Source organism: Phalacrocorax aristotelis, chromosome 19 (assembly GCF_949628215.1).
Source record: "Phalacrocorax aristotelis chromosome 19, bGulAri2.1, whole genome shotgun sequence".
NCBI classification, from domain to species: Eukaryota; Metazoa; Chordata; class Aves; order Suliformes; family Phalacrocoracidae; genus Phalacrocorax; species Phalacrocorax aristotelis.
Window position 1 is genome coordinate 1,564,567 of NC_134294.1, and position 26,141 is coordinate 1,590,707.

Genomic DNA, 26,141 nt, shown 5'->3' on the forward strand with positions numbered 1-26,141 from the left:
AGACTGTATCTCAAAAAAGTTACTGGTCAAAGACTGAAAGAAGTACTGCAAACAGCCAGTGTTACTGGGCCAGCTGAAAGGCAGTGCGTTGTCACGGTTGTGTTGCTTTCCCATGGCCTTTAAACATAATTTAATTTAATTTCTTTCGATTTAGGATTCCAGCCTAGCAGGAGATTTCTTAAGTCTCATTTCTGGGTGTGGTAAGACAGAAGAAGTTGAGGGAAAGAGCATGTCCTAATTTCACTTGTCTGTAATATTTAATGCTCTTTCTTCAGAGCAGTAAACTCTTTGTTTTAAATTGTGATGTGCTTACATGCAGCAGGTTGGGTTTTTTTTCCCCTCAGTAGGTTGTTTTATTGTAGCTGAGTGTTGTTAAATACTTCTGAGGCTGTGTGTGTGATATGTACAAACCAAAGTTCCTTGGGTGGCGAGTTCTCAGCGGCTTGAAAGGGTGCCAAGAATGTCATGCAGTCACATGCCGGCGTGCTTTGTACTGCGAGCTCCAAAGGTGCTGGGTGCCGGGGTGATGGGCACGGGGTAATTACACCAAGAGGATACTAGGTGTAACACTCTGCTCTCTGGCTTGCTTTCTCCACCCTTTCATGCTGAGCGGCCAGAGTCTGCTTATATACTTAGTTAAAATGTAAAGCTTTGTTAGGAAGTGGAAGAGCAGAGTTCAAGCTCTTTGTGGTATGCGCGTGTGGGCTGAGCCCCTTCAGCTGCTCGTCCATAGTCTGCAAAATATGGTAACGACTTGTTACCTCTTGATCTCTTCACACAAACAAACTTCAGATGTTAGACTGCATTTTCTGATATCTTTACCTTCAGGTTCTACAGCTCCTTTTAACTAAGGAAAAAACCTCCATATTTATTTCCGCAGACGTGAGAAATGTTTTTTTCTCCTTAGAAATACACTGATGTGTGCAGGATGCATTGTGTGTACGAAACAACTACCTGCTGCTCCCTTGCATATTTAGGTCAGTGTTGGAATCAGCTCCAGCAAAGAGGTGCTAACCCTCTGCCCAGACCTCCTGAATTTTCATCGTGGTTATTCCTCCTCAGACGTGGCAGAACAGCCATCTGGACTGCTGCAGTGACCCGGTGTGGTCTGAGGGCTGGGTGTCGGCTGGCCATAATTGGGTCTTTTTAATTCTAACTTTTTTTTCCAGTCAAGATATTTGTGTGTTCAGGATACTTTGACCAATTTTCTGGTGCTGTTTTCCCAGGTCCAGGAAATCTAACTGGCAGTTTCTTTCCAAAGCCTATTGATGATATCTAAAGTATGACAAGGATTTGTGTCTTCTGGGTAGAGCTGATGAGCACACAGCGCTGTCACTAGCTGACTTTTGCAGCTGGTGTTTTTTGCATAGAGATCATCTATGGTGACTTAACTCGGATCTGGAAAGGGAGTGACGAGAAAAAAAAAAAAGGTTCCTGTTGCTTCTGACTGTACATTAACTTTGGATTTCCTGACCCGTCCTGGGAATCTGCTGCTGACATCAGCCGTGAGAATAACCTGCCGTCAGCTGGGACGCGTGCTGCGGGAGGTTGTCCTGTGTTATTGTCCGGAACAGATCTTTTTAGGAGATAATCTTTACTTAGAGATTATTTTGACAGGGTATTGAATCATAGCTGATCTAGGCAGAGTTCCTGATGTCAGCTAATTTTGGCAGGAGAAAAGGTAATCGCTCTGCATATTTCCATAAAAAGACTCCTGGATCATTTACCAGTTCTGGTTAAACATTTTTGAAGGCAGCTATTAAAAAAAACTATTTTATTTTTACTTTTTTCCCCTGCTGAAATTGGGCACACGGTGCCTTGAAAAATGAAAAAGGTTTCCAGTGATTTTAGGTGGCTTGTTTCTCAACTTGCCCTGACAATTGGAGGCTGGTTTGGTTTAGTTTTGTTTTTAAACCTGAAGTTCGGCCGCGCATCACCCATGGTGCACGTTGCTGCTTCTTTCTGCCTTATTTTCCACAAAGGCCACCGTGTTTCCTGCTTGCCACAAGGATGGTAGACACCGGCCTTACGGCTGACTCACTGTTCTCAAATCAATTCGCAGAAATGACAATTGTCCCACATTTTAAAATTGCAAAAGGGTAGGGCAGGTTGTGAGATCCCTTGATTCAGCGCAGCTGCCATTGATGAAAAGCAGCGGGTATCCTGTGACATCGACTGGTTTGGAGTCTCTTTTATCTCCTTTTTGCTGGGGATCAAAGAGAATGGCTCGCTTTGTATTCTTTGCTCAAGTGCTTACATTTTTTATGCATAAATGGAATGTAACTTCATAGTTACTGGAACTGCAAAATGCAATTACTTGAAAACGAGGTATTTCTGTGGAAACTGGTTATATGGGATGTGTGCACCAGGATTTGAAATGTCATCTTTGTAGTTGTAAGTAAGAAAAGGAAAATTCTGTGTGCTAGATTAGCTGCATGTACCAAAACCAGGCATATTTGGGGCTCATTTTTGTGAGCTGAACCCCATTGCTAGGTTCTCACACGTTGAGTCTTAAGGATGCAACCTGTATGGATAAAATCTGAAGACTGGGTTATTAACAGATTTTTATATTGGTTAATGCACAATAGATACATAGATAAATACTGTGAGTAAGGCGGCACACATTCGATATATGTGTAAAACACTGTAGGCAATTATGTAGGGCAGATTAATATTTTAAAAGGGCTCGTAAACTGCTTGCAGTAGAGTGCACGCTTAAGAGAAGGATTTCATGTCCACCTCCTTATTCAAGTAAGAATTATCTCCAGCAGTAAAATCAGCAATCTCTACTCCACATTGCTATGATAAAAGCTGGAGTGAAACTAATCTTAGAAGCTTTCTGCGCTGGACGAAAGAGCATCTGAAATCCTTCCTGGTTAAAACTTCCAAGTTTTTCATAAATGAGCGTACGTCACCAGAAAAAATCTGCAAACCACCAAAGAGGCAACTGAAGCTGTAAGCCTGAGGTGTTTAAAAAAGCAAATTCCCAGCACAGGCTCCCTCTCGTTGAAAGGCGTGTGTTGTGACAGCTCAGGAGATCAGTTTTGCTGCGTGCTGGCATTCTGCTCCGCTGAGTTTACATGGATGTTGAAGAGCAGGTTTTCCCGTGTTGGGAAAAGGCTGTGTGCCAGAGCACACTCTGCTTCTGGAAAAAATCATCACGCTTTTAATACTGTTAGCGGAAGCGCAAAATGAAGTTACAAAGCCATTTTCTTTGTCTGCCCCAAGACCTATTGATTACTCGAAATACTTTCAAGAAGGAGGTTATCAGAGCTGTTGTTTTAACCTATCTGTTATATTCCCAGGTTACAATTGCCCCAAGTTGTTTCTTCTAAAGTAAGGTTTGCTAGAAGAATTTTTAATAACTTACTTTCTGCAAGTTGGCAAAGGAGAGTTGTTTTCAAAAGTACTCACAGGGAGAAGAAAAGCCATATTCTCCTTTTAGTGTTCTGGGAACATGTCCTTGTGCGGCTTACATGCTTTAGCTTTGTGTATTTTTAAAGCTGGGGAGGTTGAAAAAGAGTTCTGTTTTCCTGCTTGAGACTACACATAATTCACTGTCAGATGCTTTATTTTGATTCTGCTCTGTGCTATAACGGGATGACACAGCAGCTATAATTAACTCTTCCATCATTCTTCTGTTCACAGAACATAAAACCTTTGACTTTTGAATTATTATATCCACGTTTCTTCAATTGGAAAAGTGATGAGGCTTTCCCTGAAGAAAGGGGAATTGTTCTTGCTACCAGGTTTTTTTTGCTTTCTGAAAACAGAGTCAGGAAATAATGAAGTTTTTTTCTGGAATGTCTCAGAAAGTCTTGATTTGCTGAGGGACACGTATCCCTAAAACTCCCTGGGGAAGTGGAAATTATCAGCATGATCCTTGTTTCTCAAAGTTGTGTGGAATTCAAACTCTTGTTGTAGAATTTGTCACCCTGTTAGACTGCTCTTTCATTGCTTGGACGTCTTACGGTGTTACCTGGAGATCATCTTTTTTTACCCAGTGGAATGCTGGGAATTTAACAGCATGTTCCATATTTTAAACATCCTCATTAAAAAAAAAAAAAAAAAAAAAAAGCTAAAAATAGCCTGTTCCCATTTTAAAGCACTGCTGAAATAGAAATTCAGTGCTGCCTCTTACTTAAAAAGATACAGTCTTAGTGAAGTAGAATATTTAAAGTGCTTTAGGAAGTACGTAGTTGATCATAATACCAAGCGTCAAGACGCGAGAAGGGAAAGTTAAAACGCGCATGGGGCAGAGGCTGGCTGTGGCCCTAAAATCTTATTTTAGCCCTCCCCAGGGGAACGGTAAGCCACGCGGTACTGCTCTCAGCTTGGGAATTATTTTCAGATTCTCCCCACACGCATTCTCTGACTATATTTGTGTTTTAAACTAAGTTTCTCTATTCCTTGCCAGTTTATTTCGTAGTAGAAGGCAATTGCTGATGTTACCCCGTGAGACTACTGAGGGGCTGTTCATGTGGGGCTGGGTTTGTCCTCCTTTTCCCAAGATGCTGTAGAGAAGAAGTTCAATTTAATGAGGACTTGAGGTGATCCAGCATTGCCAGAGTTAGCAGAAAGGTAGGAGGCAGCGGGAACGAGATAAATGGGCAAAAGATGAAGAGTGAGCTGCAGCGTGCTTCACTTTTAGCAATGAAATAGTTTATTCATGCAGAGGGCCTGAAAGCAGGTTGCACAAATACAGGTGAGGCAAAAAGAAAGGTGGTTTACAAGTCTGGAAGGAAAATGAGGCAGTGGATGGACATCTTGGCAGTAGGAAGTTCCGAGCTGAGAAGCACAAGGGACTGCAGGCTAGAAGGGGAAACACTATTGTAGATGAGGGAACAGGTTGGGTGGTGCAGGGCGGCTGCCCCTTGGCGAGCGTAGAGCTGAGCTCGCCTCGGAAGAGAAGGGCAGAGGAAGGGCTCAGTTTTTCACTCCTTTTCTGGCATGGCTTTATTTTCTCTCCACTCCCAAAGCAACGCTGAACCTTCCTCCTCCAGGGATGGAGGAGTAGGAGGAGAGTGCGTGGGAAAGGCACCAACCTCTGAGGTGGCTCGATGTCAGCTGGACGGGAGGGTTGTAAGGAGAGGGTGAGACTGCGAGGAGAGTTTCTCGTGTTTATGACTACTTCTGCATTTTTGACCTTTTTGTTTGGTTTTGTTTTGGTCTGCCGTGTTTTTATATCCTCCTTCCATTGTTTGTAAACGTTTCAGGACAGAGATTGCCCTCTCTTCTGTGCCTCCAAATATAATGGGGCCAGAGCCCAGGGGCTTTTAGTAATGTGCCACAGCTCTCGTTACACCAAGATGTTCAGAAAAAAAAGCAGTTTTCTGGAATGTTTTAAGAAAAACGACTCTTTCGCTGTTACCCTGGCGTTATATAAACAGTATACCCGCAAAAAAGGAGTGTAGTAGAAGAGGTCACAAAATCAAATAATGAAAATGATTAGAAGCCTGAAATTATTTCCCTGAGAAAAGGCTAGAAAATGTTAAATGGTTTAATGTGAAGGGGGAGCATAAGAAGCCTATGAAGTAATTTAAGGTAAAAACAAAGAGAAGCTTGTTTCTCGTTTTTCTGATATGGTGTGGAGAGGAACATAAAAATTAGATGGAAAATAGCAAATTTAAAACTGACAGGGTTATTTTTATACGTGGCAGATCTCCCCCCTCCAGCCTCCGAGCTAAAATTCCAGCAGAATTTTTTAGATGGCTGCTCGTGTAATGGAGAATGAGAGTCTCCAGGGTTATGTCAGACAAAATTATTTTTAGCGATGTTCTAAGCCCTCATGCCTCGGGGAAGAAATCAGCCACTGAAGAAGATGACGTGTCCCCACTGGGCAAGCTTTAATAACATTATTCTCTGTATTTCTTACTCTCCTGTGAAGCATCTAATGATCTGCACTGTCAAGAGTCGGCAGACTAGATTGACTCCCTGTATGATCTAATATGCAAATCCTGTTCTGCCATAATTATTGTTTATAAAAGATGTTCTTGGATCTGAATTCTTCATACCCTGAAGTTGGCCGTTGAGGCTGAGCCTGTAAATGGTATTTGCTGGTTCATACATTGCCTAGGTTCTTCTTGAGCAAAAACTTGCTGTGATTTTCGTGCGCGAGCTTTTCCTATCATCAGAGGTACGGATCTTTTTAAAAAGATGTGCAGGAGGCAATAAGGAGAACTCTAGGGTTGACTCTCAGATTGACAGCAGCGCCTGAGAGCATGATAATAGTTCTTTTTTTTTTTTTTTGTACATGAGAGCTCTGAGGATTTTTAGGCTTTGGCAGACCTGCGTACCCTCTCTGTATTTCTCCAGTCTTCCCACACAGCTCCTAGGCTGATACAACATTGTATTACACTTAATTAAATCTCCGCTATTGTCACGGCGCGTAACAGGATCTGTCTGACATTTTACCCATATTCTGTTTCCTTGACTGTCTCCTCTGAGGGCTTCGTAGGAGAATATTTGTAGAATGACTCTGAATTCCTGTGTATAACTGGGATCTGTTATGGAAACTGGATTTTCTGCATCAAGCAAAGGAGAGAGAAAGGCCTGCAGATGAGCAAAAACCCTGACATTTTGCTTTTTAATTAAACTACCTGTGTCCTCTGATCGCTTTGCGTCTCCGTGCGTTCATCTGTCGTTTCCTTCATGCTGTTTATAGCAGCGACTCCAGCAGCAGCTCCAGTGACGAGTCCCCAGCACGGTCAGTTCAGTCGACAGCTGTCCCAGCACCCGCGTCCCAGCTGCTTCCATCTCTGGAGAAAGATGAACCCCGGAAAAGTTTTGGGATCAAGGTTCAAAATCTTCCAGTGCGCTCAACAGGTAAATTCACTTGGGAAAGTGAAATAGGGAAAAAAGGACTAGGAAGCAGGTTAGGGACTGGTGAAATAACCTTTATTGTATCTTTGACACGGCAGCTGTGTGGTGCCTCCAAGGACAGGATTCTCTCTCTGCTTCTGCCTTGGTGGGAGAGTTGCTTAATTAGTGACCATCTGTGAGAAGTCCTGCGGGTCCCTAGTGCGGGTCTGGGGCTTGAGCGCTTACAGCTACTGGAGCTGATGCTTTGAAAGAGTAATGTGGATTTCCCTGGGGAAAATCCTGAAGCATCTCAAATTTTTCACTTAAAACTCGGGCTGTTTAGTCTTGCTGTGCCTCAGTTTCTTTCTTAATACAAAAATGCCAGGGTTTTCTGTTGCAGGGTTGAGAGCTGTAAAACACCCATGAGCATATTCATAATGGCATTGAATATTGCGTGGTAAATAATGCAAGAAACCACACACTGAGGAGTGCCCATGATCATTCTCTGTTCCCTGTGCTGAACGCAGGAGAGATCCCACAGAAAAAAAACCCAGCATGAGATCATTTGTAAAACAGTTGTAATTTATGGATACAAAGGCACTGACTGAATTACCATAATATGTATTAACTTCGAGAGCGGCATACCTCGCAATGTTAACGTTCTTTCTATAGATCTCATTTCTGTAGTATTCCTTTCATCTCTGTTCCAGGTGCCTCATCCCAGCTTTGGAAAACTGCTCTACGCAGTATCCATGTGGCATTATTAGTGAAGTAACAACGTTTATTTCTTCTTCAACTCGAATTGGATGCCTCTTAGAAGTAATAACCATACCCTGCCAGCTTTAGCAATAGACACCTTGCATGTGTAGTTTCTTGGGTTTAAAAATCAAGGCAAAGAGAAAGATCAGCCAGAAGCTTTTGACAGCGGCAAAATTAACACCCAAAATTAAAAAGGCACTTCTGTTGAACACTGAGATTCAGGTTAAACTGGGTGAAGTCACATTCCAGAAGGAAGATCAGATTTCTTTATGTCTTTTATGGTGGTATTAAATTGGTAAAAAAATATGTTTTTATAGTACTAATGTCTATTTGTTGGTTTAGATACAAGCCTTAAAGATGGACTTTTCCACGAATTCAAGAAGTACGGAAAGGTGACGTCGGTGCAGATTCACGGGGCTTCTGAGGAACGGTATGGACTGGTGTTCTTCCGACAGCAGGAAGACCAGGAAAAAGCACTAAATGCCTCAAAAGGAAAACTTTTCTTTGGCATGCAGATTGAAGTCACGGCCTGGATAGGGCCAGGTAAGGTCCATGCCCTTCTTGCACTGGACATGTGGCCGCTCTGGGCTTATTTGCGGACTGTTGTAAAGAGGCAGCATAGGAGTAAGAAATGTTAGAACTGCCTCTCTGCAGAAACATAATTTACAGAAACTGGGAAATACGCCAGAACAAATTCCAGAGCAAGATGAGTGGATGCTCTTAGGTCAAACAGGGAGAGAGTTCCAGTCTGAAACCTCAGAGAAGGAAACCTGCCATCCTCTCAAACAGTGAGATCTGTTGGCTGCTGGAAGAAACAATCTCATCTTCCATGTCTCAGCAGAGCAGAAGCCAGTGGGTGGTGTAAGCACAGCACTGAGTCCTCACAGGCTTGGTTTTTCTGCTTTTAATTAAAACGGCTAACGATGGCTGCATTTTTGAGGCTAAGGCAGCATAGCCCCAATGACCAACCAGTGAAAACTATAGCGCTGAGCACGTGGTTGTTAGTCTGTACTTCAGCTGCTTGTTTAAAAATTGATTCGTGAAAACAAACTTCCATGTGCTGTTCCCTCCCAAGTACAGTGAAGCCTTATTTGAATTCATGGTAGGTGTTAATATTTGTTAAAAGAATAAATTCTAGAGAAGCACTTGGAGTATGCAGCTGCTTTTCTCCTGAGGATGCTCAGATTCCTCAGCACTCACCCAGTGGTAGGATGCAGAGATTCCAAATTCCATGTAAATAACAGAATTCACAAGTGTAGTACTGCGTATTTTTGTCAAAGACACTGGTTACTCTCGTTCAGATCGTATCTGCTTGTCAGGAAGTAGACTTGAACAAACAAATCAATGTGAACTGAACCCACATGAAAAACACCTCCGTGCATTACAAACGCCTTGCGTTCTTTTGCTTCTAGAAACGGAAAGTGAGAATGAATTTCGTCCTTTGGACGAAAGGATAGATGAATTTCACCCGAAAGCAACAAGAACTCTTTTCATTGGCAACCTGGAGAAAACAACCACCTACCATGACCTTCGCAACATCTTTCAGCGCTTCGGTGGGATAGTGGTATGTGAATTCTCTCTGCTAGGTGGGGTGTTGCTGCCCGTTCATGCTGCGCAGACCTGTAAAACGCTGCCAGCAGTGGTAAATCTTAACGTCAGTGACAGATAATTCAGTCTTTATATAATAATCTGAGTCATTCGTCTTGATAGAATATATCTGAAAGCTTTTCTTTGTGTTTAGAGTGAAATCTTAGCTCATTTATATTGAGGGGATAACTTAGCAGTAGAAACAGTCCTCAGAGGATTTACAAGAAATACGTCTTCTGCTAGCTCAGAGTGTTTGCAGAAAAGCCTAACCAGGTAGTTGGGATGTGAGTATGCCTGATGTTATTTTCATGTTGAATCAGTGCAACTCTGTGAAGTCTCAGTTTCCTGTTGATTTCTGAAACAAAGGGTTTAGCTGCTGCGTGTGGAAGTAGCCATCAGCTCGCGCAGCCTGTGCCCTGACAGTAGGGCAGAAGAGGCGCAGAGTGGATGGATTAGCGACGACACCTGTGGGATTTGGGGTTTCAGCTGAGCAGGTCTATCTGAATGATAGAGCAGCAGTCATCCCCCTCTCCTCTCCTCATGCCACTTTCTATCGAGTCATATCAATACTGCATTTAAGAGAAATTTTCCAGAAAAGTAAAGTAGCTATCCACGGTCAGTTTAATTAATTGAACCTAGGCTGCAGCTCCAATAGTTTTGTTTTATACGCTCACTGTGCAATATTATTCTGGTAGCTGTGGCTGCTTATGAACATGCTGTGCCTTATTCATTCTGCTCTGAAATACTTCCGTAACCATTGAGATATCAGTCACACGTACCAGGAACCCCATATATACTCCCCCCAAAAAAGAAGGGGAGGTGTGCTTCCGTATATGATGCGGACACATAAAATATTTACATTTTATGATGTCTGGCAGCTCTCATGCATCCAGCCTCTGCTCTATCCTTGACATTAACACTGATTTATGAATTCATGCAGTGTCTGTGGCTTAAACCCATTTCTAATGTTATACCAGGAGAGCTGTCCTGATAAAGATGCTTATCAGCGGTAGTGGACTGTCGTGTAAATTGGCTTTTCTGTGAAATAGTGCTGTCCTGTCAACACCATTAATCAGTCAGAGTTTGGCAGCAGTGCTGCCTTGCACAGTTTCCATGAAAACTTACAAGCTCAGGTGCAAAAAGGACCAGCTTTATAACCTTTCTGATGGATAATGAGCAAAGTAATGATGTTTTATTTGCCTGTCAGAAGGAATTGCTTGCCCAGGGTGAGTGGTCAAGTATAATTTGCCACGGTTGCAGTAGTGCTTCTTCAGACTCCTGGAAATGCAGTCCTCTATTAGTATTCTACTTAAAGCATTAGGCCAGGGCTATAGAAGTCTAATAGTTGTGTAAATCTCCCTGTTTACTTCTGTTTTGCCAGGTAAAGATCTCTTGGGTGAGACTCTACCAAACTTCTGCCTTGTGCCTAAATTTATTAACCATGAAATTAGCCTGTCCTGGATGTTGGAATGTTTGTGCTTAAATTTGTGTGCTGGCATCGGCACGTAGCTCACAAAGGAAACTTGTGCTATTTAAACAAATAAAACGAAACACTCCACCTTCTATTTTCAGCTCTGAATGAATCATAATATCATGAGTTTGTTCAGAGGCTTTCGGTACATTTGCCAGTACTAGTGTTGAGCTTGAATGTTAACCAAAGGTCAACTCCAGGCTTGCTGGGTTTTAAAAATTGATTAAAATCAGCCTTTATTAGGCTTTTGTAGCTTTCTCATGACTGTGCTTACTTTTGAATGGGCCTGTGGTGGCTTGGGATCAAATACCAGCAGCGATAAAAGTTGAGGATCTTTTTTGCCTTTGCCGTGTCAGTGCCAAGTTGGTTCGAGGGACGAGTCCGGCATCACTTTCTGTTTCTAGGAACAGGATGGATCGTGTTTATTTGGAAAAGAAACCCTGCTTGCCTCTTGGCTCAGAAATGAGGGTCGGAGCAGGTTATTCTCTCTTCAGCTTTTGTGAGCGAAAATTAATCTGTATTTCTTTGATTCTGAGTGGTCTCTTCTTGACGTAATACTAACAAATGAAAGCCGCCATTTGTCGATCAGGTCAGGCTTACTTCTGTGGGGCTGAATTTAAATCTGCATTATGAGGAGCTTTCCCTGTGTCAGTAAGGATTTGGTTTTTGCCGTTGAGTGAGATACAGCAGAACAGTGAAGGTTTTAACTGCCTTGCATTGTTTAAATCCTCCCTCTGAAGAAAATATTAATTAGAGAGTGCTTGCTATGCCGTGTGTGTGTGTCTCAAAGAAAAGTCCGCTTAGACCTAACTGACACTGTTGAATGTCCTTTTTGGCCTGTTGCTGACTGTCCGTTGTTCTGTTCTGTGTTTTTACCCAGGATATCGACATTAAGAAGGTGAACGGTGTTCCCCAGTATGCATTCCTGCAGTACTGTGATATTGCAAGTGTGTGTAAAGCAATTAAGAAGATGGATGGGGAATATCTTGGAAATAACCGGCTCAAGGTAAAGAAATCCTCCTGTGGACTGTATCCTTCTCCCCATTACTTCGCTTTACAACATCATAGGATATTTTGCAGCAGCATTGCTTCTGGAAGAAAAGTGTTTTTTAATGTGTGGGTCAGATCAGGGCATGGTGCTTTCAAGCACCACCATAATTGGGATTAATCAGCATTCTTGTTGGCTGTCTCAGCAAGGAGCCCCAGGATTGAGTAGACTCAGGGACTGACATTCCCTGGCCTTGAAGGCCCGCATCTGGCGAGGCTGTACGGGGAGGCTGTACCAGTACGGATGGTAAAGAGAGGCTGTCAGTCCCCAGAGCTGTCAGCCTGTCACTTTCCAGACATTCAAATCCTAGAAGAAACAAATGTTGTCAAACACTGTATTTGTTTAAGCATGCAGAATTATTTTCATTAATTGCTATTTGATTTTTGTTTTGCTTGCACCTGCGCGAGATGCTAATTTTAGAAAATCGGTACAAATGACTAGCTTTCTTCAAATAACTCTTTAGTTAGGCGTGCTCTGTTCAGTTAGTTTAACGCTTGTGAATTGTACTGATGGAAGTTTTGCCCTTTTGTGTTCAGCTGGGTTTTGGAAAGAGCATGCCTACAAACTGCGTGTGGTTAGATGGTCTTTCTACAAACGTTACGGATCAGTATTTAACTCGACATTTCTGCCGATACGGGCCTGTGGTAAAGGTAGGTGGGAGGCTTTGGTGTGTGGTTTGAAGTTGTTACTGTCTTCCTTTCTTCCCATCCTGTCCTTTCAACCCCAACTGTCCAGGGCTTTATAGCTCAGGTAGAGAAATTCTCTCTGGGGTGTAATTTGGCCGACAGGGCTCCGTAGCTTTGCATCCTGTTGATGCGATACGTAGAGCAGTCGCTTCTGGTGTTTTGAAAGCAAACAAAAAAAAAAAGTCTTTTGTATGAGCCGAGATAATGAGTATTGGAAACCATTTGTTGCTCTTGTGCAGTACAGTCTCTCACCAATAAAATTTGTTTAGAAGGCTAACACTGGAGGAACAGCAGTCTAATTACGTAGTTACACGCGTGCGTGCTAATTACATAATTAGACATAACTATACTTTTTTCATCAGACAAAAAAAAAAAAAAGACTTTTTAAAAGCAGTTAGGACAGTCACGCTGGCAACAGTACGTGAAAGACGAGAGAAAGTCAATGATTGTGCAACGCACCGGCATCACACAGCGGGAGCACGTTACCTGCCCCACTCTGGGTCGGTGCTAGAGGCACATGCTTAAACTTAAGTGTGTGGGTTGTCCCGTGTATTTCTGCTGGACATCGATGTGCTTAAAGTTAAGCAGCGTGTGTAAATCTTTGCAGGATCAGGGTCTTGCCTCCTTAAAGGATTTTTGTGGGTTTGTGTTGCAGCTTTGACATTCTTTATTGTAGCTGTTGTTGCCTGAATAATAAGTTTATGTTGCTAAAGGAAGCTAATATTTGGAAATCGGTCATTTAGCAACTGACGAGTGGTACTGCAGACTGTGATAACAAAAACTGTTTCCATTTTGGGATTAAATGTTCCCTTTACCTTTTTTCCCCCCTAAAACACATTGGAAATTTTTCAAAAAACTGAAAGTAAACAAAGAGAAAATACAAAACTCAGTCACCAAAGGAAAAAAAAAAGTAAAATACAGAAAAACAAAATAAAGGCATAATATACCTCAAGCCACAATATCCACAATTCAAAGCAGTCCCGTGTCCTTTTATTGTCTCTTCATTACAATATGCCTCATCAGAAAAGCCTGGAAATTTACCTTGCTAAAAATTATTTTCTCACTGGTATCCTCATGACTTAGGATTTTGTTGGGACTGACATTAAGTCCTGTGGATGAGGCTCTTATTTGGTTTTTGTTTTGTTTTTTTGTTTTTTACAGGTGGTGTTTGACCGCTTAAAAGGCATGGCCCTGGTTCTCTACAATGAGATTGAATATGCACAAGCAGCTGTAAAAGAGACCAAGGGGAGGAAAATCGGTGGGAATAAAATTAAGGTGTGCAGAATGACCTCCAAAACAAAACAAAAACAAAAAAGAGAGAGAAATAAATTGTATTTAGGCCTTACCCCTTAAATGCTGGCATTTGCAGACTGCCAGTTGAAAGGAATACTTAGCGGGACACGTATGTCCCACACATCAAAGGCTGAAACTAGTTTTTTTAGACTCGGCTTATCAAGATGTTAGGGTATCTTGAACTGTTACTTACAAAGCCTTTTCCAGTATTCTGCCGTTTGTTTCACTGAACTTGTCTCTCTAAGCTCCTGAGTGTTGGTGTCCGTGTTACTACCTCATTTACCCAAATCCAAGGCAAACTTTTGTCCGTTGTCAGGTTAGAAAAGCAAAATCTGAGGGTGCGAGTTCCTCCGGGGTAACACATCGCTGCATTTCAGCAGCTCCGTGCTGATGTCCAGGCTCTTGACCTGGCCGAGGCGGTCTGCAGTGCCTTGTATGCCCTAGTCTGCTCTTGCAGTGGCAGCTCCTTCCTTGTCACAGATTTAAAAAAATAAAATCACTACTTTAAAAGAAAGAGATAGAAAGTTCTTCTTTCTGGAGCAACACTTAATTCTTACAAGGATGTCTTGGATTTGGGAGAATGTGGATATACCTGTTACAACTGTCCCATCAGTTCCACTAACTGGGGACGTGAGGTGTCAGCCAACCCTCTGAATTATCTTCCTCCTCCTCCTTTCTTCTCTCCTAAAGAGTGGGTAACGATTTCAAGCATGATCTCTCATCTGGTGTATTAACCCAGCAACTTCATACCCGTGGGGGTTAGGAGTTGGATATGCTGTAGTTTCTAAGCGTGGTGGTTGAGTATAAGTAGCCTTTATACGCAATAAACTGTGTGATCATTTCAGAGTTTCATAGCTTGTGTTTGTGGGTCTTGCTACTTAGCGACTTCGGAATAAGCAACACCCTTAACATGTGTATGTCTGTGCTCCGCTGCTGTGGTTACACAAATGTCTAGGCTGATTTGAAAAAAACAAAAGAGGAACTAGAATGTTAAAAATACTGCATTATGTGGCATACACATAGCTAAATCCACTCTAATCCTTAATTTTTTGCATCAGCTATGCCATTAGCTTCTTAATATTGTCACCCTTGGCTAGAAAACATCAACTCCTCGAGTAGCTAGAATAGGGAGCTGCGATTCAGGAGGCTTGGTTACCTTCCCATCCCTGCTGTTGCCTTGCTGTATTACCCCAGGCAAATAATGTGGAGTCTGAAATAGATTAATAATACTGACCTGCTGTAGCACTGCGTTGAGGTGAAAAGGACTTTGGAACTGTAACTGGAGTCGTAGTATTAAAAATGTCAATACCACGGTAATAAGGTATATTTTTCCTGCTGGTTTACTGAACAGAAGGCTCTGGCCTGGCAGCTACAACAAAATACCCCAGTAAGGAGGTAGTTAAATAGCACCATGCAGCTGCACTGAGTTAAGAGGGAAAGGTCTTTATTCCTGGGGATGCGTAGGAGCAGTCCTAAGAAGGGTTTGACTTTTTATTTGTTAAATATTATCATCCCCATTTTCAGTTCTGCTCCCATCTCCAGACTCTGCAGCAGGCAGTGAAATGTTGTCAAAATGGGATGTTTCTCTCACTGAACGTGGTTTACCTTTTATTTTTCAGGTGGACTTTGCAAATCGAGAAAGTCAGTTGGCATTTTATCATTCCATGGAGAAAACGGGTCAAGATATCAGAGACTTCTATGAAATGCTGGCAGAAAGAAGGCATGTGTCAATATCTTTATCACAGTCCTTTACTTTTCCAGCATCGTCTCAAGTGCAATTAAACTTTCTTCAGGCCATAATTATTAAACACTTGCTTTTGTTCCTCCTAACTTCATCCTTCTCTCTAAAGTTCTATTAACAACATTTTAGCATATTTTTAAAGTCTTTTACCTCTTCAATATGTTTTTTTTAAAAACAAATTTAGGTGGTTAGACTTAAACCATGCAGACTAAAAAAGCAGGATATCACACATCTGAAGTGTGGTTGGTTACTGAAATTCGTACTTGGGAGGAGGTTTCGGCCGTCTGCCTGCTCTGTGTATCTAGTATCTGGTTACTGTGGTGGGTCGCCAGGACACAGTTGTGAGCTGGTCATCATTTCTTAGGAACGCAAAGAATAGCTTATCTGTAATACCTTCCCGTATCCTCAAGAGAAGTGCATATGTTAATGGGTGTATATATAGTCTGATAAACTACTGCTTCTCGGCTGCTGAGCAGAGAGTAAAATTTGGTATTCCACCTACCCCTTTTTCAACAGTTTAGTTTGTTAACTTGATAAAATAATTAAATATGAGTGAGGCTGCAATTTGGTTTTTTGCTATTTGGCATGAAAAATGTGTTGATGTCCTTGTGCAGCATCTGTCATGACAGTGTCTGGCCATTTTGCACATGCTGCAAAGGCTTGTCTTCCCCCTGCACAGCTGCTTAACCTCCGCAGACCCTGGCTGAGAGCAGCCTGGCACTGAAGCGCTCGCATTTAGTGCTTTTTTTCCTTCAGTGGCTGAAAAAACACCCATGTTTTTATTACTAATGACTATGGGAAGCATTTTCTTTTTGTGTGGGTGCATTTTTTATTACCCTCAGAGGCTGGCTTAATTGTTAGGGTTCTGGTTTACCTATGAGTAAGCCCAGCGTGACACTGATTGTACCTGTGAGCTAAATAAATTCATTGGATTTTTGCAGCAAAACAGATTGGCCTAACACATGCGCAAAATTGCCAGATTTTAAAAGCGAGGAGGGTTTGGAAATTGGCAATCAGGATTTGCAGAATAGAAATGAATGTGTGTGTTCCCCAGTCCTTGCCAGATGTTGTGATGTGCCAGCAAGCAGTCAGTAATAATTTCCTCTGAACTACACCATATTCAGAACAGCGAAGTGCAGTATCTTTTAAGGCACAGGAGTCAGCTGGGCTTGTCTTCGCTGTGAAGTGATTTCTGAGTAGAACACTGATTTCTGGAACAACGTGATGCTTGGGTACACGTTAGTCTTGCTTTTCCTTTTCTGTCATTATGCTCATGCAGTCATTACGAGATACTTAGGAATAATGAATGAATCACGGAGTGACTGAGCAAGCTCTGCAGTGAGTCTTGGGATTCTGCATCTTCTTAGTCCTCCTCCGAGCTCCTACTGGCAGTTCATGGTCCCTTGCTAACATCTGCACTAACCAGTTCCTCTTAGGTTATAGTTGTAGCCCTGTCTAAATAGGAAAAAGAACCACAAAACCCCCAAACAAGAAACATGATTAATTTTTTTTAACTTCACAGCTGCCTTTCACAATGTCCCACTTCTCTTGCAGAATGAGGTTTTTGTCCTCCATGTTTTGTTTCTTTGTGTTCTTTTCCAATTTTGTACCTTTGTTAAAACGTGAAGCTGTCAGCTTTTAACATAAAGCATAAACTGTGAAGCCAAAGAAAAGTATGTGAAATAGAGCGTGCAAAGCACTGTAGTGGTGGAGAATTGGAGCACCAGCTCTATGCCACCCCTATGCCAAAAAGGCAAGTTCAGTGTTATAAATGGCTTATTTTTGCTGTTTGGAGATATTGAGATAACGCTAATTCCTTGACTTTGCTGAATGCTTCCCATGGATTCACCCGCCCTCATAAACAACCTGATTTTTTTTTTTTTGTGACTTGGTCTGTAAATAGGCAACGTCAGCATGTCACAGGCAGCGGAAGAGCTAATTTTGGAATTAAATCATCACTTACAGGGTTTAGCATTTTCAAAGAAATCTTGTTACCAGTTTACTACTTAGTAATGGAGAGGTTCCGATCTCGAATTTTGACTTGACTCGTGTTTTCAAAGGTAGGTTTCAGGTTCTTGGATGGGGTGGTCTTCACCATGACAGACTGCGCACAAGGTGCTGTGTGACCTGAATTGAATGCGAGATTTGAACTTGGCAAAAACGAAGCAGTGAGGGTGGTGAAAAGATACTGGGCAGAGCCATCAGGAAATGACCGGTTAACTCCTTGCAGTGTCTGATAAGCTAACAAAGTATTTAATCCACTGCAGACTGATTCATTGTTGTTAAATCTCTGAATGCAGCTGTGTACAGTTGCCTTAATGTGTGTATGAAGAAATTATCATAAAATGATAAAGAATTGGTAATGCAGTACGTTGCTTGCGAAGGAAAACTAACACCTCTATTCTTATATTTAGCAGAGATGAAAGAAGAGGATCTTACGAATATGCCCCTGATCGTACTTACTATGAGACTGTTCGGACTCCAGGGACGTATCCTGAAGATCCTCGGCGAGAATACCCGGCTCGAGGCAGAGAATTTTACGCAGAGTGGGATCCCTACCAAGGAGACTACTATGACCCACGATACTACGACGACCCACGCGAGTACAGGGATTACAGGGGCGATCCGTATGAGCAAGACATAAGGGAGTACAGTTACAGGCAACGGGAGAGAGAGAGGGAGAGGGAACGGTTCGAATCTGATCGGGACAGAGACCACGAACGGAGACCCATTGAACGGAGCCAGAGTCCGACACACTCCAGGCGTCCGCAGAGTCCTGGAGCCTCTCCCTCGCAATCGGAAAGGCTGCAGAGCGATTCGGAGAGGAGGATTTACAGCAGGTCATCGGATCGCAGTGGCAGCTGCAGCTCTCTGTCTCCTCCACGATACGACAAGCTCGACAAAGCCCGCGTGGAACGTTATGCAAAAAACGAAAAAACAGAGAAAGAGCGTGCTTTCGACCAGGAGAGAGTCGACAAGGAGAAACGCTTGGTGAGAAAGGAGAAGCCAGAAAAATTAGAAAAGGAGAAAACGGATAAGCAAAAACGAAAAGCAAAAATCCATTCGCCCAGCTCTCAGTCTTCTGAAACGGATCAAGAGAATGAGAGAGAGCCCAGCCCTGAAAAATTGAAGGGCAACAGCAAACAAAGTAAAGAGAGAGGTGACAAAGAAGGGACAGCTAAAAACCGCCTGGAACTAATGCCCTGCGTTGTGTTGACCCGAGTAAAAGAAAAGGAAGGGAAAGTTATTGATCAGCCGGCTTTGGAGAAACTGAGGGCAAAGCTTGATAACGACACTATGAAGTCCCCACTTCTTGAACAAAAAACACAGACATCTCAAGCTGAGCAAACCAAGTCTGATCAGTCTAAACTGGAACCTGTCAGAACCAAGGTACAAAAAGAGAAAGCCCTTGCCAGTCACGTAGAAGTGGTGGATAAGGAGGGAAAACTGAAGCCCAAAAAGCACTTGAAGATAGAGCAAACTTCTGAGGGGGCCAATGCAGTAGATTTAGACAAGCTGGAGGCTCGTAAAAGACGTTTTGCTGATGCAAATCTGAAGCCTGACAGGCAAAAACTGGAAGTAAAAAGAAGCAGCCAGGATGAGGAAGATGCACGCATGGTTTTGAAAAAGCAGCTTGATGCAACGGCTTCGTCTAGAGAAGCGACAATGTTAAGGGAAGGGGAATTGGAGAGAAAACCCCTGCGGAAGGAGGTGCTTAAAAGGGAATCTAAAAAACTAAAACTGGAAAGACTTCTTCCTGTTACTAGTCCCAAAGAAATTCAGGAGACTCTTACTGTTGGTGGGATCGGCATGCGTCCTACCCTAGATCTGCAGGCGAGGTTAATGGAGACACCCGATGAACCAGCGGAAGTTCAGGAAATCTCTTCTAAAAAACTGAATCCAGTAAAACCCCAGCATAAACAGGTACAGCTACTAGATGACCAAGGAGCAGAGAGAGAGGACACAAGGAAGAACTACTCTGGTCTTCCTGAAGACACACCTGACCATAAACTTGGCCAAGAGAAGCCTCAGTCAACTGATACGGAGGAGAAAATTGGCATTGACATCGACCACACGCAAAGCTACAGGAAACAAATGGAGCAAAGTCGCAGGTTAAAACAGCAGCTGGAAATGGAGATAGCGAAGTCTGAGAAGTTTGGCAGTCCAAAGAAAGATGTGGATGAATATGAAAGACGGAGCTTGGTCCATGAGGTGGGAAAACCTCCACAAGATGTCACCGATGACTCTCCTCCAAGTAAAAGGAAAAAGACTGACCAGTTTGACTTTGAAATTAGCACTAAAAGAGAAAGAAACTATAGAAGTTCTCGTCAGGTGAGTGAGGACTCCGAACGGACATCCTGCTCCCCTAGTATCAGACACTTCCCTTTCCACGAGGACGATGACACGCTCGATTCTCCAAGGCTAATGCCGTTAAAGGAAACCAAAGAGTCGCCTAAAATAGAAGAAAAGGGCCTTTCGTACTCCAACATGACTGTGAGGGAGGACTCGCTGAAATTTAATCCGTACGATTCCAGCAGAAGGGAGCAGATGGCAGAAATGGCTAAAATAAAACTATCCGTGCTGAGTTCTGAAGATGACTCGAGTAGGTGGGAAACACAAGTGAAGCAAGAGCCTGGTAGAGTTGATATCAGCTTTCCAAGCAGCATCGTCAAAAGAGACAGCATACGCAAGCGGTCTGTCCGAGACCTGGAACCCGGGGAGGTGCCTTCAGATTCGGATGATGACAGTGAAAACAAACCCCATTCCCCGAAAGCCTCATCCTTGTTAGAGAGTTCCAGGTTGTCTTTTTTATTAAGGGACAGAGAAGAGAAGTTACGTGAAAGAGATGAAAGACTGTCAAGTTCCTTAGAAAGAAACAAATTCTACTCTTTTGCGTTGGACAAGACAATCACACCAGACACAAAGGCCTTGCTGGAAAGAGCTAAATCTCTCTCTTCGTCCAGAGAAGAAAACTGGTCCTTTCTAGATTGGGATTCAAGATTTGCTAGTTTTAGAAACAATAAAGACAAAGAGAAGGTTGACTCAGCTCCGAGACCTATTCCATCTTGGTATATGAAAAAGAAAAAAATCAGGACCGATTCTGAAGGTGGGAAACTGGATGATAAGAAAGAAGATCATAAAGAGGAGGAACAAGAGAGACAGGAACTGTTCGCTTCTCGTTTTTTGCATAGTTCAATCTTTGAACAGGACTCCAAGCGCCTGCAGCATTTAGAGAGAAAAGACGATGATCTCGACTTCATTTCTGGTAGATTGTATGGGAGACAGTCTTCCTCTGATGGGACTAACAGTGCGGCAGATTTGGTGCAAGAACCGGTGGTTCTCTTCCACAGTAGGTTCATTGAACTAACGCGAATGCAGCAGAAAGAAAAGGAGAAAGATCAGAAACCAAAAGAAGCGGAAAAACAGGAAGATAAAGAAAACCGGCCGAAAACACCAGAAACGGTTCCTGACAGTAAAGAACCAGAACATAAAACTTCCTCAGCGGTTGGTCCCTCTTCAGTCGCTGTCCTACCACAGGAACCAGCACCGGTTGCTTCTGAGAAGGTAGCAAATGAAAAGGTAGTGGTGGAAACAGCTGCTGTGAAAGAAGAAAAACCATCTGAACCAGCTTCTACAGCGGAGGAACAAAAACCTTTTCCTGAACTTGCTGCTCCTGTCAAAATCGAACCACCCGAGCAAACCGAACCCCTGCCAGTCGCAGAAGCTAGTAAAGAAGTTGTTGCTACAACCTTGGCACCAGAGGAGGATGCTGTGGCAACAGAGCATCCTTCGTACTTGGATACCAAGCCTCCTACTCCCGGAGCTTCGTTTCCCCAAGCAGACATCAGTGTAGATCCAGAACCTGATGCTGCCCAGTTGATCCCACCTCCGCCCAAGCTAGTTCAGAAGTCCGATGAGGCTGCCGAACCTAAAGAAGAAAACCCTCTGCCTTCTGCCAACACTGATGCTAGTGCGAGTCAAAAGGTGGAGGCGGCTGCTGAGGTCCTGCCACCCGTTTCTGACAATGATATGGAAGTCGAACCTCCAGTTGTTGTAAAAGATAAAAAGTCCTACAAGAGTAAACGCTCCAAGACTCCCGTGCAGTCGGCTGCAGCTAACGTCACAGAAAAGCCTGTCACGAGGAAGAGTGAAAGAATTGACCGTGAAAAACTCAAAAGGTCAAGTTCTCCCCGTGGGGAGATGCAGAAGCTTTCCGAATTGAAAGTGGAGGCAGAGAAGGTTTCGAGGAACGCTGCTAAATCTCCAAGTTCTGCTGCAGAGCCAGAAAACGTGGAGCCAAGCTTGCCGATAGGCCGGACTAGGCGCAGAAACGTCAGGTCGGTCTACGCTACCACTGGGGACAATGAAGGCCCATCTCCGGTGAAGGACTCCATGGAGGTCACTAGGTCCACTAGGAAGAGAGGGGAAAAGGAAACGCAGGAGACAGTGACAACTGTTCCTACGACCCCGAGGAGGGGAAGACCTCCAAAGACCCGCCGTAAGCCAGAGGAAGACATCTCTCCAATAAAGACAGAACCGGTACAGCAAGAGCTGGAGGAGGCTGAAACTAAAGATGCTGTGGAAGCTCCTAAGCCTGCAGAAGGTTGGAGGTCTCCTAGATCCCAGAAGCTAACACACAGTCACTCATCAGCTGCTACCAGCCAACAGGGGAAGAAAGGGAAGAACGAACCGAAAGCTGATATTGTGGCTGAATCTGAAGATACTGCTGAAAGAAGTGGTCAGGAATCGAGCATTGGTGACAACAGTAATAAAGCAAAAGCCACTGAGAAAGAGCCAGCAGTGAGCGAGCAGAAACGTGATAGGAAAGAACTGGATGCGGAGAAAAACCAGCTAGAAATCCCCACAGTTGAGGTCATTGAGAAGAAGCCGGTACCGGAAAAGGTTACGAAATCCAAAAGGGGAAGGTATAAAAATACCAAAACTGTTGTAGATAAAGCATCTGTGTGTCTCAAAAATGTAGAAATACGCCTCAATGTGGACGAAGTCAAGGGCGCCCTGCGGCCAACTGAGGAGGAGGCAGAGCCGGTGGCAGTGTCGCCAGCCAAAATGAAGAGCCCCCAGAAAGATGACATCTTGCCACCCCATTTTGCTAAGAATGAGGTAGAAGATTCGTTCCCCGAAACAGAAAAGGAGGTGATGCGGGAACCAAAGCAGTCCCCTGAAGCTGCCCAATTAGCAAAACAGATCGAACTCGAGCAGGCCGTGGAGAACATTGCAAAACTCACCGAAACTCCTCCATCAATTGCTGCCTACAAAGAGCCGACGGCAGATGTGCCTGAAGTTCGTCAGGAGGAGGAAGGAGATAAACCCGCTCATCAGGCTAGTGAAACCGAGCTGGCAGCGGCCATCGGCTCCATCATCAATGATATTTCTGGGGAGACAGAAAGCTTTCCTGCACCCCCGACGTATCCCGCTGAATCAGAAGCTGAAATCCCCGCAGAGCCCTTGGTGTTACCATCGCCTCGGGAGGAGATGGAGCCCGAGACTGATCAGGCGGTGAATAACATCTTAGAAACTGAGGCTGCCATCGAGCCCACGGTGCAGACGGTTCCCAGCTCTGCCCCGTCGGCTGTAGAGACAGAGAGCAAGGAGGCCGAAGTCAGCTTCAGCGAATCATCCAACTCTGCGCAGGAGGCCGAGACCTTGCAGGAGGCTGAAGTTGCTCGGAAGGAAAAGGGCCGTCAGAAAACCACGCGGCAAAGGCGCAAAAGGAGCACGGGCAGAAAGGGCGACACTGCTGAGGTCAACACCTTTGAGCCGGAGAGGGTGCAGAGCAAGTCACCCCCCGCCAACGAAGTAAAGACAAAACCTGAAGAAGCCTCAAAGGAGGAAAAGCAACCTAAAACCACAGCTCAGGTGTCCATGGAGCCAAGCGTTCCCGATGCCAGCAAGGCCGCAGCCGTTGACGTTGTGGCCGTGCACGAAGCTGTCGCTGAGAGCAGCAACTCTCCAAAAGCGCCCGCTCCGGCTCCTCTGGACCTGGCCACCCCACCGGTTCTCCTCGATGAGGGAAGTCAGAGTGGGTTCAAGATACGGTCGCCCATGGAGAACGCACCCGTCACGCCGCCGAGCGCCCCAAATGCAGCCCTTCCTGCTGTCCCTTCAGCAGTGGCCGCAGCCAAGCTGCCCACCCCGGTGCCCACCGCCATCGTCCCCCTTCACTCTGGCGCTGCCAAGGTGCCAGAGTGGATGGTAAGGCACGAGGAACCCCGTGCCCATTCCACGCCCCCTCCCGCTCTCCCACCAGACACAAAGGCATCAGATATTGATACAAACTCCAGCACTTTGAGGAAGATACTTATGGAGCCCAAGTACGTCTCAGCGACGAGCATAACCTCCACGCACGTGACGACAACGCACGCTGAGCCGGTGAGTGCGCCTCGTTTGGAGGAGGCACCCCTCCACCCCGCAGTAGAGGCCATAAAGCCAGTTTCAGAGGAGAAGCCAGCAGTTCCCGTCACCAACGCCTTGGACCCACCGGTGGCCGAAGCACCGGTGTTCAGCGAGAAGGAAAAGATAAGTACTGTGATTGCTCCCAAAGCCACTTCTGTTATAAGCAGGATGCCCCACAGTGTGGATCTGGAGGAGGCTCCGAGGATCGCCTTGGTGAAGCAAGCTCCCCAAACCCAGACGTGTCTCGTCAACGCCCCCTCGCCGAAATTTAAGCAGAGGTCAAGCACAAATGATAACAGCAGGTTTCATCCGGGGTCAATGTCTATTATTGAGGAGAGGCCTGTAGAGACTGGGTCCAGTCCGGGGCTGCGGGTGAACACCTCGGAAGGTGTCGTGCTTCTGAGTTACTCAGGGCAGAAGACGGAAGGCCCTCAGCGAATTAGTGCCAAGATCAGCCAGATTCCCCCAGCCAGTGCTGTCGACATAGAGTTTCAGCAGTCTGTATCCAAGTCTCAGATTAAACAGGAACCTATCACGCCATCTCAGCCAACGCCGAAAGGCTCCCAGACCTCGGCAGGCTACGGGACTGTTTCCACCCATTCTTCTTTGGTACTAGGAACTCAACCTTACAATACATCGCCTGTTATCGCCTCCGTTAAACAAGAGCGCACTGCGCTGGAGAAGTCTGACTCATCCCACCTTTCTGTCCAGACTCCAGCGTCTCAGCCTGGTAAAGTCCTCACACAGACTGTAAACACTCCACCTGTACTCGTCCACAACCAGATGGTTGTGAACAAAAAACTGTCCGATCCAGCTGCCCTGAAAGTGGAGACCAAGACTCTGCAGCCCTCCAACCTGAGTCCTGGAGTTAGTCCTCACCATCCTTCCCTCTCTGGGAAAATGCATTCGGAAGCAAACCACGTCAGCTCAGGACCCAGCACCCCAACCGACCGGGCTATTTCCCACTTGGGGGTCACCAAACAGGAGCCGCACTCGCCGCGTACTAGCGGGCACTCGCCATCGCCGTTCCCCCGGGCTTGTCATCCCGGCAGTACCTCATCTCCGGCTCTATCGAGCAGCACCCCGGTCATGCTGGCGCCGGGAATTCCCGTTCCTCAGTACATATCCAGCATGCACCCCGAGCAATCTGTTATCATGCCCCCTCACAGCGTAACACAGACTGTGTCCCTGGGCCATCTGTCCCAAGGCGAGGTGAGAATGAACACCCCTCCTCTCTCCGGCATCCCTTACGGCATCCGCCCTGAAGCGCTCCACTCCCCCCGAGCTGCTCTGCAACCCCAGATAGAGATCAAACCTCAGCGCTCCAGCACGCCCCAGCCAGCTCCGATACGGGACATAGTCATGCCTCCTTTGTCTTCTCAGCATGCCCCCGAGGAGGAGATGCACTACCACCACACCACGGTGTGCAGGGGACCAGCCCCCGTTCAGTCCGACGTCCTGGTGATGCAGCCGGATTACCGTATGCACCCCACGAGCATCAGGCTCGACCAGTACAACGTCCCCCGGGACGTGAGGATGATCATGCACCCGCACATGGCCGCTGTGGGCGAGCACCACTCGGAAACGAGACAATCCCGAACGCCTGAAGGGGCTGTGAAAACTCCCCCCGTCAGCAAGACCCCACAGCCCGGAAAAGAGACACCAAAATCCTCCGAAGGCAAGATGGCACACTCTCCTCACAGCGAACCCCGGCTCCTCAGCGTCCCCTCCAGCAGCCAGCTGCCTGGACTGCCTTTGACGCAGCCGGTGGTGGTACCGCACGGGGTACAGATCATGCACCCCGCGGGGAGCTCCTTTCACGATTATCGGTCTGTGTATGGAGACATGAGGAATTACCATACGGCGGCACAGCTCGGGCATCCTCAGTTCCCGGGTGCCTCGCCAATCGGGTTGCCTTCCCGGAGCATGACCCCATCTCAGGTGAGAAGTAAACCCCTTTCTTCTCCGTCTACCTGAAATCTGGAGTGCTTTGAGCTAATTACAGCCCCAGTGTGGCTCTGCACGGCCACAGGAGCCGAGTTCAGCTCTCTGTGGTTAGTCTCCAAGCCCTGCTTGAGTTCACAGCACAAGAGGAGCTATTTTTGTTCGGGAAATAGGGTTTGAACACTGCTTAGCTTTAGAGGAAGCCTTTAGCTTCCATTTTCTTAACTACACTATGACTCCAACGAGAAGGTGTGAAGCTGCCTAGAGGTTCCTAGATGTAGAGGGGCTGGAGGGAGAACTGCCAGCATCAAGGTGCCACATGGGTCAGACACCCTTGGACGATGGCGTGGCTAAGGACAGGCTTGGGGCAGGATTCAGGGGATGTGTTTCAGCTCT

The 26,141-nt window shown here is 45.2% G+C and overlaps 1 protein-coding gene across 7 annotated transcripts in view; it reads left to right on the top strand.

Moving 5' to 3' along the window:
* SPEN (spen family transcriptional repressor) overlaps positions 1-26,141 on the top strand; it is a 69,007-nt gene that overhangs the window by 37,601 nt on the left and 5,265 nt on the right. For 2 of the 7 annotated variants that reach the window (XM_075114068.1, XM_075114072.1), the window contains 8 exons: positions 6,665-6,825; positions 7,903-8,103; positions 8,973-9,124; positions 11,499-11,624; positions 12,203-12,316; positions 13,514-13,627; positions 15,265-15,365; positions 17,801-25,742. In XM_075114068.1, coding sequence (XP_074970169.1) covers positions 6,665-6,825; positions 7,903-8,103; positions 8,973-9,124; positions 11,499-11,624; positions 12,203-12,316; positions 13,514-13,627; positions 15,265-15,365; positions 17,801-25,742 — 8,911 coding nt within the window. The remainder of the gene's footprint in view (positions 1-6,664; positions 6,826-7,902; positions 8,104-8,972; positions 9,125-11,498; positions 11,625-12,202; positions 12,317-13,513; positions 13,628-15,264; positions 15,366-17,800; positions 25,743-26,141) is intronic. The other 5 variants (XM_075114069.1, XM_075114073.1, XM_075114071.1 and 2 more) reach the window with 3 other exon arrangements.